General features: G+C 51.0%; 1 protein-coding gene across 2 annotated transcripts; it reads left to right on the top strand.

Moving 5' to 3' along the window:
* Window positions 1-152: 152 nt before the first annotated feature.
* Window positions 153-10,686, top strand: LAMP5 (lysosomal associated membrane protein family member 5). Of its 2 annotated transcripts, none has more exons than XM_050315013.1 (7): window positions 153-170; window positions 841-940; window positions 1,189-1,361; window positions 1,571-1,702; window positions 1,784-1,889; window positions 3,185-3,373; window positions 9,474-10,685. In XM_050315013.1, exons 2-7 carry the CDS (start codon window positions 901-903, stop codon window positions 9,650-9,652), a joined length of 819 nt encoding a protein of 272 aa, XP_050170970.1. In that variant the 5' UTR covers window positions 153-170; window positions 841-900; the 3' UTR covers window positions 9,653-10,685. The 2 variants fall into 2 exon arrangements, with proteins under 2 accessions (XP_050170970.1, XP_050170971.1); XM_050315014.1 differs by lacking the exon at window positions 153-170 and having other exon boundaries at window positions 737-940; window positions 9,474-9,685; window positions 10,017-10,686.
* The last annotated feature ends 1,084 nt before the right edge of the window (window positions 10,687-11,770 follow it).

Here is an 11,770-nt window from a genome sequence, read left to right as displayed (position 1 = left end):
AGGGACAAACCGCTGCGAGCCCCGGTACAGCCGGCACTGTCCCCCCCCCTCTGAGGCGCACCCCGGGTGTCACCTCCTCCCTGCTCCCCCAAAACGCCCCGCAAAGGCACGGCCGGTGTTGGTTTTTGTTCTGATGCACCTTTCTCGGGACTGTCGGGACCTACGGGATGGTATGTTTTATGTTACTGTACGTGTTACGGTTTGTCGCGACGTCTTAGAGCTCAGGTGTGTCTCCCGCTCACAAAAGGCTGCGGGTTTGCTCCTGACCTTGCCACACAAAAATAGCTGCACGTTTCTTTCTAAATTAACACGCGAAGCAGCTGTTCGGCTTCACCGAAATTAGTGACGCTCCGTGAGCAGCCGGCTGGACTAGATATCCCCTCCTCCATCCCCCCTGCTCCGCCGGCCTCTCCGGCGGGGATCGCCGGCCGGGCCCTGGGGCTGGGGGCCCTGGCCCTGCTCCCACCGCCGGCCGTGCCCGGGGAGCGGGGAGCGCTGGGCTCCAGCCGCACGTCGGGGCGGCCCCAGGTCCCCGCGGGGATCCCCGGCGGCCCCTCCGCGGGGTCCCCACCGCCCGAGGGGGGGGAATCCCTCCTCCCCTCCCGGCCGTGCGTACGCCCCGTCCCTCGGCGTGGGCGCCTCTATCAGCTCCGCCGGCATCTCCCCTCCTCCTCCTCCTCCTCCCCGCACACCCACACACTTTCCCCGTCCCTCCTCCCCGCCACTCCGCAGCAGAGTGCTTTTGCAGCCTGTGCGGCTCCTGAGAAAGGAGGTGTGCAGCTTTTTTTTTTTTTTTTTTTCCTCCTTTTTATTTATAATTTTTTCCCCTTTTCTCCGGAGCGGACCCTTAGGGAGGAGCAGCTGCAGTAGCCGCGGCCACGCCGGGACCGAGCAGGGAGGATGGCCGGGAGGCGCCTCCCGGGGCTGTTTCTCCTCTTGCGTGAGTACCGTGGCGGCGAGTCGCGACAGGGAGCCCTGTCGCGATGGGGCAGCCTCCGGCGCTGTTCGAACACCGGTTCTGCATCACCACCACCGGCTGCCCCATCTCTCTGTTGCGACAGCGGCGCCCCGTCGCGATAGAGGAGCTTATTCCATCGGGGTCGGGGTGCCGGGGGTGTTCAGGTGAGCCGGCAGAGGCTTGGGGCGAGGGTCCCATCGCTGCCGGGCTCAGCCCCTCTGTGCCCGCAGATGCCGCGGCTCGCCTGGCAGCCGAGCAAGAAGTTGAAAACCTCTCCGGGCTCTCCCCTAACCCCGAAAAGGACATCTTCGTGGTGCGGGAAAACCGGACGACGTGTCTCATGGCCGAATTCGCCGCCAAGTTCATCGTCCCCTACGACGTGTGGGCCAGCAACTACGTGGATGTGAGTGGGGGTCGGGGGCGGCGGGGCGGCCCGGGGGGCTCCCGGGGCTCCGGCAGGACCGGGGATGGCACGGGACACACACACATCCGCCGGTACTTTGGGAAAGTCCTCTATCCCCTCCGAGGATTTGCAGCCGGGGCACTGGGGGGCCGTGGGTTCCCAGGGAAAACCCAGGGCCGCCCCCCTAAGCCCCCGCTCCCCGTTTCCAGCTGATTACGGAGCAAGCCGATATCCCGCTGTCGCGGGGCGCCGAGATGAAGGGCAAGTGTGGCACTAACGAGTCGGAGCTGGAGCTCTCCTGGCTGGAGCAAGCGTACACCCTCAAACTCTTCTTCCTGAAGGTACGGGCTCCCCTGCACGCCCGGGAGCTGGGGAGGGGGCGCGGCGGCGTCGCAGGGTCCTGACCAGCCTTGTCTCGGCAGGAGGGGCACAACACGTCCCGAGGACCGGAGGCGTTCTGGAGGCTCAGCCGGATCCAGTTCACCTACGACACCTCCGAGCGCACCTACTTCAAGGACGCCGTGAGCCGTAAGCGCCCGGGGGACGGGGTTTAAGGCGGATCCCGGGGGTCTGGCGGGCACCCTGCGGGCTACTCGCCTAAGCACAGCTTAACGGGGAAGACCTAAACCCACCCGACAAAGCCGGGACCAGCTGCCGGGTTTAAACCGCGTGCTATTTTTTTTGCCTCCCACCCCCTTTTTATTGTGTTTAATAACCTCGGTTGCCGTGGGAGGGAGAGCCCAGCTCTGCCCGTGTGCTGAGCTGCCCCAGGCTCTCCGGTGGGACCCAGGGCCCGAGGCCACCTGGGCTGAAAAAGCTTGTCTCCTCCTTTCCTCTGGGAGATGTTTTTTAAGGTTAATTATTTCCTTGCTTCTGATGATGGTTGAATAGGTGGGAAGGCAGCAGTTTCCCAGGATAACTGTGAGACTGACATCAGTATCATACTCCTACACGCCTCTGCACCCAGCAGCCTCCTCTGTTCTCGCTGGGTTTCCATTCTTTCGGCTTTCATTTTGTTTTTATTTCGTTTCTGCTCAGAAATTAGTTGTCTTGTACCAAAAACTGAAATACTGTCACCTGCAAATCATTCTTCCTCAGAATTTTCAAACTCAAGTCAATAGCATGCTAAGAGTTCGTGCTGTAAGATACAGTAGATATGGGGCTGTTTTCCCACCGGTGTTTCTACTGTTTGAGTCCCCAAAACACGGTGGTGGCCATGCCTCATCAGCTTCTGCCAATGTGAAACACTGATTGCTTTTCTGTGCTGCTGGAGGGGAACAAAGGGCTGCAAAGAGTGGGAGGTGGAAGGCATCCCTCATTCCACCTTGCTGAGCTGCATTCGGCCTTCGTTTGTAAAACAAGCTGGATGGGAAAATATTGTGTTATAATTTATGCTCGGGTGGAATGGTCACGCTGTAGTTTCAGGAAAGGCATTACAGCCTGTTTTGCTTTGGAGCGTGGTCCCCAGATTGCACCGCTCCTTCCCACCTGAATCTTGAGCTCAAGCGCGGCCGCAGGAGTTGCCATTTCCCAAATGTGGGGAGTACGAGCACAGCCCCAGGCTGAAACTTGCATGTGTGTCAATAGAAGCCATTCCTCCAACTTTCACGGGCTTCAGGTCCTGCGACAGGAGCGCGGGCAGCGGTGCTGTAGGGGTGGCGGTGCTGTGGGAGCAGCAGTGCTGTAGGAGCAGCGGAGCGCGCGGGCGCCGCATTGCGCACCGGCTGCGCACCCGCGTGTTCAGTCCATTGCCTTTGTCACTAAAGTCACCTCGGGCCCCCGGAGAACGGGACCTGACCTCTTGTTTGTGTCCCTTTGGCCAGCCGGGAAGCACACAGCCAGCTCGCACCGGCTCTCGGCCCTGGTCACCCCGGCTGGGAAGTCCTACGAGTGCCAGGCCCAGCAGACCATCTCCCTCATCTCCAGCGACCACCAGAAGTCTGTGCAGCTCCTGCTGTCCGAAGTGCGGCTCCAGCCCTTCGACATCCCCGCGGATTTTGTCTTCAGTGAAGGTAAGGCGCAGGGCAAAGGCAAGTCCTGCGTCCCCAAGATGCTGATGTCGCTGCGGCCTTTGGGGATGTTGTAATGTACTGAAGGAATTTGTGTCCCACCTTTATCAGAGCACCTTCTCCTCACTCCAGCTCCCTTATCAGTGCTCCCTGCAGTCCCTCCAACCCATTCCCTGCCTCTGTGGCCCTCCAAAAACCTTTACAAATTCAGCCTAGCTGCTAAATTATGGGCTACCGTTGCATGTTCGTTGGCTTCAGTGAGGACTTGTAGAGCCAGGTTGCCAGCAAGCCCCAACTGCACAGTCTCTGGGGAGCACTGCAAGGCTTGGGTGTCTCCACTGCAGCTGCTTCAGCACAGCTCCAGGGGTTTTTTAGGGCTGCTGCACACTGAGGAAAACCTGGGGCTGTTGTGGCAGGAGATACTTGGGATGCACGTTGCTGGCTTCAGTTTGATTTATGGTCATTGTGAGGGTGAAGGAAGCGTAACAGGGACTTCAGTGAGGCGCCTCATGTGCCAAACACACAGGATATTGTTATTCTTCTTGGGTTTCTCTAAAGGTAATGGTGGGTAAAAGAAAATGTAAGTCAAGCATGCTGGTTGTATCAAAGGGTTGTACTGGAGACGGCAGCAATACTGCCACGGGGCAGAATTCCTGCAGTTTTGCCTGCCTTTATCCTGAGGAACCCATGGTGCTCCTCCTCCCTGACTCCTCGTTGGCTCTTCCATCAGGTTGAGTGAGGGAATGCTCACCTGGGTTAGGTGAGACTAGTCCCTGTTTTATAGCACTACCTTATCAAATTAGTTAAGTCCATTAGTGTAACAAGGTGCAAATAAAATGTGTAATAGCCAAATCTTTTAATGACGAGCTGGAAAATGGTGGTGTTATTTTCAAGCCTAGCATTAAAAACGTGGGGCTTTATTATTTTGCACGTGGGAAATATTTTAGCACACAATAAAAACCCAGCAGTGACTGCAGAGCCGAGCACTTGCACTCATGACTCGCCTCCTCTCGCCGATGGAGTAAATCCATGCTCTTACGTGTGCTGGCTCTGGCAGAGCTCTGCGTGGCTGAATTACTCATGGCAAGGCCAGTGTAGTATGGAATAGGTTTTATATGTGGGCAGGCGCTGGAGGCTGAGAAAAGCACATTTAAAATATGCAAGTCTGGACTCTGTTTGAGCTGCTGCGTCTCTGTGATATCAAACTAGAGGAGTCTGAGAGCTCCCAGTTAAAACAATGGAACTCGGGGCTCATTGCCAAAGGAATCTACCTGCCGTTGGCATGATATGCTCTTTCCCGTCAGGCAGTAAATTTGTTTCTTTTTCTTTCTTTTTCCTTTGTTGCTGTAGTTTGTTTCCTTTTCTCCAGGACACAAAGAGACCCCGGTTGGTTTAGCATTCTTTAAATATGTGTGGGCAATTCCTCCTCCGGAGGAAAGCGTAGCTTCTCTCTTTATCAAGCCTTGTTTTTCTGTTGTTGCTTCTCTCCCTATTCAATTACCTTTCCTTTTGTCCAATTTCACTGGAAGTTAAACGGCAGAGAGCACCTGGAGAGGGTGGTCAGAAGTGCCTGAGAGGTGATTTATCAATGAAGGTTTCACACAGGGCTGTGCCGCTTCTCCCAGCGGCGCGTCCCCACCAGCCGCGCCGACGAGCTCGTCCTCGGCGCACGCATGGCAAAACACGATCCTTTGTGGGGCCTGAGAGCCACTGCCAATCTTAAATTACAGTAATTAGCCCTCTCCTTTTTGGTTCATTAATTTCCCATTAGGTAAAATTCCTATTAATTATGAACAAGCTACAGAACACTTTAAAATATTTTAGAATAGAGAAGGAGACCCACTAGAGCAGAAGAATCGTGGAGACGCAGGAGGGTCAGGGCCCTTTCACCACAAAGGAATGGGGGAAAGGTTTCTTTCATTAGTCCTGACACTGTTCTGCCAGGGATAGATTAAAAAGCTTGTAGGGAGTGATTGGATTGCTTTTATTTTTTTGAATGCTTAAACTCACATGCTAAAGTATCGTTTTTCTTTTTTTTAAAGGCACTGCTTCCAACCTTCACAAATCCATATATATAAAGATATTTAAGTTTTTCAATACAGAAGGAGCGGATCACTTTTTTTCATTCAGAGATTGGGAAATTATTTTTTTAATGGGGAAAACGTGTATATATTTTTCAGCTTTAAGGATGAGTAAAAAAGATGAGCTAGATCAAGAGGGTGTGAGGAGAACATTTAAACCAACGAAAGAAACTCGGAGAAATTGCAGCTCTTTTGGGTTTTATATATATATACATGCTAATCTAATGCATTATGATGGAAAATACAAAGGGATACAAAGGCTGAGAATTAGAGACTGGGATCCTGGGAGGTCTCAACTCCCTCTGGAGCCACCCCAGTCAAGAGCCACATTTTCCCAAGGGTCCTTGGCACCGAGGTATGCGACCACATTTAAAAAAACACCTGTTCTTTCTAATTTTTTTTTTTAATTAAATTTCTTAAAACACCCACCTCAAAATCTCAAAAATCCATCTGGTCATGCCAGACACAACTGGCCCGTTTTTACCATCCCTTTGGACAATCCCTGTGCCAGCCCTCAGGCTGGTATTTGTGACTGCGGGAAGGCGCTGTGTGCTTTTTTTTTTTTTTTTTTCGCTGCTGTTTGCTCTGCAGAAGGATCTGAAACAAGAAAATGGGCCTGTGAGGTGGTTTCGTAGCCTAGTACAGAAATTGGACAAGCACTCACCATAGAAACCGTGGCAGTACGTGAGGCTGGTGCTGCGCAGCACAAAAGAACAATGAGCAACGTACCTAAACGCCTCCTTTGGAGCCATCTGCAGCCTGTGCTCCCTGGGGCAGGGACTGGGGGGTGGCACCTCTCAGGAAAAGGGGTGACCCCCAGTGTTTGGGGTGAGGCAGAACTCCAGCCTTACCTGAACTTTTAACAGAGTTGAATTTTGCTTTCCTGCACCGAGGGTAAATCACATCGGTTTGGGAAATGTTGAGATCCCTGTGACCTGGGGCAAAATATGGGTGAGAATTTACCAGAAAGGGCTGTTCTCCTGCAGGATCATTGATTTTAAAATATGCAGCGGTTCCCAATGCAGTAGGGTTTCATTTGCTGTGCATAACCAGCCTGCCTGCCCACACTGTGCTTGGTGGGGTTGAATGTCTGAATCTGTGTCTGCCACGGGCTTCGTGCAAACCCTTCTCCCCTCCTGCTTCCCCTTTGCCTTTTCCTTGGCTGACGGGCCAGGACTGACACCTTCTGCCTGCCTCCCCACAGTGGGGACCTCAGTGCCTGTGGGGTGAAAAATGCTGTCTAAGTGTTAAAGTACGTTGTTAGAAACGTGAAAATGGTTTTGTTTGTTGTAAAATGACGCGTTTTAACATTATATTGATGTTAAAACACAGAATTTGTCCTCCTAGCAGTCAGCACCTGAAGAACCTGAGTTCTGCTGCAGATGTGATTGTGCTGAGCACTTGCCTGTGCCTCTGAGTTGGGTGCCCCCCAGCCCCATTCCCGTTCTCCCTGTAGTCTCCAAAGAGCCCAGACTTGGGTGATCTGCTCCGAAAGGAGAAGATGGATGTGAGTGGGGAGGAGAAGGTGCTGGGAAGGCAGGAGGCAGCTGCTGTGCAAGGCTGCCCGCTCTGCCCGGGGTGGTGCAGCGGGTGCAGCTGGGGAGCAGCATGTTTGGGGTGAGCTGCTGGAGACTGCCAGCTTTGCTTTGCTTTGCCTGTTCTTTTTTTTTTTTTTTTTTTTTTTTTAATCCTCTTAAAAACGTGTCAAGATAAAGAACTATCTTCCTTGGCTGCTTGCAAGAGTTGACACCTTTCTGAGTTGTGACTCAGACACTAAAATACCGCCATGGCTTTCCATGGACACCAGAGCTCTGGCCACGTCCTCTGGCGTGTTTTGTGCTCTGCAGCCAGTTTGCTTTGGCAAAAGCTGGGGGAATTCAAGTGTTATGAGCAGCTGCTTTGGAGTTGGGTCCATTCTTTGCATCCCAGCACTGGTGCTTTGCCTTCTTCACTGGCTGCAGACCCTCATGTTCAGCTCTATCTCCTGCAAATGCAGCATCACCTTTGTCTAGGGAAAAAAATCTGCTGTGTTTGAGCCGAGTGGAACGCCCTCAGTTGGGTTTACAGCAGGCTGCTTTTCCTTTTCTGTGGGGTTTAAGCTGAACCACTTTCAAAGCAAAAATCAGAGTCCAGCTGCTGTGATCTCCTCCTGCTAATTGGCAGGTCTGCAGGTGGGTACACAGGAGCTCCTCTAGTATGGATCCCTCCCATGGTGGGAGAGGTGCTGCTTTGTATCCACACGTGGGCAGAGGGGCTGTGGGGCTGGAGCACCCCTGGCTCCGCAGCTCTGCCCTGTGTGTGGCTTTTCCTGCAGTCAGCTCAGCCTGCTGGTGTGTCTCCGTGAGTTTGGCCAGGCCTTCCCATCCTAAACTGGGAAGAATTTCACAGAGCTCTAGAAAACCAGTTTTGGGAGCTAAATGATAATAATCAGGAATTCTTTCCCCCCCCATTCTCCTTACTACAAACAAACAAAACCCCTGCATTGCAGCAATTGCTGAATCGCCTGTACCACAGTCCCGGTGATTAATCACTCCTCTGGTGAAACTGTGAGCAACTGGAACCAAAAAGGACATGTTTTGTTGTTGTTGTTGGACTCCATTTCACTTTTGCTTTTTTTGTTTCACTTCATTCACAGCTTGAAACGTTTCCTGATGGCACCGCTGTGAGCCTGGTGCTGGGAGGAGGCTCTGCTCCAGGAGCTCCTGGAGGTGCTGGCACCGCTGGAGATAGGTCCCTGCTGTCACCTCCTGCCTGGGCCTGGAGGTTCTCTGGGTTTCTCCTGCTCTTTAACACATGCCATTATATTTGTGGAGCATTTGCTCTTCGTGGTTATTGCAGATCTCTGAGCCTGGGGAACCCATCTGGACAATTCGTGGTGCCCTTTGTATTTACCCATCTAACACTCAGCCTTTCTATTTTTCCTTCTTTTTTTTTTTTCCCCTTGAAGTTTTCATTATTTTCAGCACATTTCTATGCCATGAAGATGATGATCCAGGGGCCAGACAACTGGCCTTCCTGTACTACATAACCTTTTATTTTTCCCCTCCAAGAGTTAGAATTTTATTTCTTTCTGTCCTGGCAGCCACATCTCAGCAGTGTGGGCTCTGCCTGTCCCTCAGCATGGAGAAGCAGCAATCCTGTGGGGAAAAAAGTACCCCGTACTCCTGTCAGTCAGGCCTGCAGCAGACTCTGGAAGTGTAAGGGAACTGAACTGGGATTGCCAGTGTAATGTGTTTCCTGACCTTGGTGGCCTTTACCAGCGCAATAGAAAAGTGTTTTCCCCTTGTAGCTGTGGTGATTAATATTTTCTAGAGGTTTATCAGACCATGACAGAGACTCATCAGCCAGAGGGAAGGACACTGGGGGGCTGGCGTTGTTTCTGCTTGTCCTTTGCCAAATCTGATGAACAACATGCCAGGGTGCTGTTTGACCACAGACACACGTGTTGCTCTGCCAGGCTGGTGAACTCCCTGTGGGCAGCACATGGAAAGGGGAGAGTGACTCTCTTAAACCTCTGCCAACTTGAGGATGGGGGGGGCGAAATCTCTGAATGATGTGCAGGGCAAGTCTGATGCAGGATTAAAAACTGAGTGATGTTGAGGCCTCATGATACCGTATTTATAGACTCTAAAATTAAATAAACAAAGCAGATCTTCAGCCACCGCCAGGAAACACGTACTCTTGCTGTCCCATTCCCAGCAAGGCCATTGTTGTGTGGCAGAGGGGCCTGAACAGGAGCTTATGGGCATGAAAGTGGCTGGTTTGATATATGTTACCTCTGCCTCCCTCCCTGTGCTGACTGTGATTTCACTTTCCTCCAAAGCAATTGATTTTCTCCCTGGGGCTCCAGTGATGGTTGTGTGACCGTCTGTCCTCGCTGCTGCAGCTGGTTGTGCTGTGTCCCCCACGAGGGGCTCTCTCGTGAAGCTGTGACTCTGAGGAGATCAGTTGGCCACTGCAGCAGTTCAGATTTGCAGGGTCCCATTCATGGCTCTCCTCTCCCCTTTTCCCTCTCCCTGCAGAACACAAGTGCCCGGTGGACCAGAGGGAGCAGCTGGAAGAAACCCTGCCTCTGATTCTGGGCCTGATCCTGGGCCTGGTGATCGTGATCACCCTTGGCATTTACCACGTCCACCTCAAGCTGACAGCCAGCCAAGTGCAGATTCCTCGGGACAGATCTCAGTACAAGCACATGGGATAGGGAGCAGGATCGAGCAACCCCAGCATTCATAAGGTAGAAAAAAGCAAAAGCACTTTTTTTCCGTGGGTGAGGACAAGGTCACGGTGGGGCAAGAGATGGTATTCACAGCACCTCGTCGTGAGCACTTCACGCGGACACGCAGGTCAAGGCCGGGCTTCCCCTCAGTCAGGGCAGAGTCTGGGAGAGGACGCGGTGTCTGATGTGCGGTGTCTGTGGCAGTAGGTGGTTTGAATACCTTCTTAAGCAGCTGGGCTGATCATCTGGAAACAGAAATGCTTCACATGTCCAAGTTTAACACTGGGAGTAAAATTAGCTTTTTTGTTCTTTTTGTTTTGTTTTGTTTGTTGCTTTTTCCCTTCTCCAGAGACTCTTTACCTGCCCCCTGCTCTTGGAAGTGTTGAGCCCTCTCTGCTCCTGTGAGTGCAGGGAGCAGGGCTGGGAGACAGTCCCTTCATTTAATGGAGGGGCTCAAACCACATTCCTAAGTTTGCACTCATGTTAAGGAAAGCATGGAGGCAAATACAGGTGTGTTTTGGAAAAAAAAAAATAAATAAAAAAATTAAAGGTCAGAACCTGGAGCTGGTATTAACTCGAGGAACTCCAGTGGAGCAGATCACAGTCAGCTGTGGAGCTGAGCCCACGCCTGACATCGAGTGAAGAAAGTTTGTTTTTGCTTCTTGAGCCACATCTGAACTCAAAAAAAAAAAAAAAAAGTTAAAAAAAATAGTATTGATACACAAATTATAAAGTGCCGTGCTACTGCAAGTCAACTGAGAAATGCTTCTGGCTGGACATCCTGCACGTATTGTGATTGTTGTTGAGATGTTACATTGCTACCTGCAACTGGTATTTTCACAACAAAACAAAAAAAAAGAAGAAAACCAGTAATGTTCAAGTTACTATGCAGATTATTCAGGTATAATCTAATGTAACAGAAAAAAATATAAGGGAGTCCTTGAGATCTATCCTTAAATGTAGACAATTTTTAAAATTAATTAAAACATGTACATATATAATAACTTGATTTGCCTTCTTCTTTTGAAATGATGTGATGCTTTGTCCTAACTGGAATGTCCTAACTCCATGACACATGGAATTGGTGCAAAAATACATCTCGCTGAGTGCACGTTAAAGGTAGGATTTATCCTAGCAGGAGTTTTGGAGCAGATGGTTTGGTGAAGACATGGTGGTGGTTCAGTATTCTGTGATCTGTTGATTATTTTTAATATTATTCTAATCTCTTGGTTGTTTTTCTTACCTGTTTTGTGGGCAATGGTGTTTTTCACTCCAGTACCAACCAGTTTCCACTGAAACCTTTGACTTCCCTTGGCTCTGGTGTTACCTCAGCAGGGGTTAGTCCAGGCCTTGAGTTAACTTAGGGTATGCATAATACTTTCTTGTTCCTAAGCTGGTTTGATCCAAGCAGTGACTCAAACAGACTGTTCTCTTTCAGCTTAAACCCAAATAATAATCAAAGAAAAATAGTAATTTCAGCGTTGTGAAATGTAAGAGGAGAAACTTCACTGGCTTTGAGTGCTGTAACCTCCTCCAAAATTTACAGGGCTTTTTGTTGAAGGTGGATGCAGCATGAGCCTTCCTTTAGTCTTGTCTTACTCCTGGTTTCATTTCTGTATTATTCTCAGCTTTTTGTTTTCTCATTTGGATGTAAGAAGCAAAATTATTGCACTGTTGGTGCTTGTGGCTTTGCCCTTTTCTTTCAACACTCCAGTGAAAGTGTTCTGGGCAGGCTTCAGGCTGACCAAGTGCCACTGCCTACAGTGAGCTGATTATTAAAAAAGGTTGTTTTAGAGGCAGTTAGAAAAAGGCAAAGGTAGCAGGAGGGCGAATAAAAGGATTAAAGGTTCATCCTTAATAGAGAGGAGCCACAGTTACCAGCTTTGTCCTGCCTCACCCTTGTCTGCCCTCCAGCCAGAAAGGCTCTCCCAGCCACCTCCCATCAGCCTGGCACATCTGCTCCTGTGTTTGACATCCCAAAGAACAATGGGATAAAAAAAAAGGAAGCAAGCAGCTGAAGTGCAGATGCCAGAGGAGCCCCTCCATGGTCATTTGTCTCCCAAACAGCACGGCCTGGCCGGGTGGCTGCAGGAACGGGATATT

Source organism: Myiozetetes cayanensis, unplaced genomic scaffold (assembly GCF_022539395.1).
Source record: "Myiozetetes cayanensis isolate MyiCay16 unplaced genomic scaffold, myiCay2020 scf2-11, whole genome shotgun sequence".
Taxonomy (NCBI): Eukaryota; Metazoa; Chordata; class Aves; order Passeriformes; family Tyrannidae; genus Myiozetetes; species Myiozetetes cayanensis.
Note: the sequence above shows the minus strand (reverse complement) of the source record. Positions and strands in the feature narration are given on the sequence as shown.

Bases quoted from the DNA above. Each gene is read 5' to 3' on its own strand.
- LAMP5 (XM_050315014.1), top strand. From the start codon at position 901: ATGGCCGGGAGGCGCCTCCCGGGGCTGTTTCTCCTCTTGC. The intron at 941-1,188 runs GTGAGTACCGTG...CTGTGCCCGCAG, and splicing joins GGGGCTGTTTCTCCTCTTGC to ATGCCGCGGCTCGCCTGGCA. The intron at 3,374-9,473 runs GTAAGGCGCAGG...CTCTCCCTGCAG, and splicing joins GGATTTTGTCTTCAGTGAAG to AACACAAGTGCCCGGTGGAC.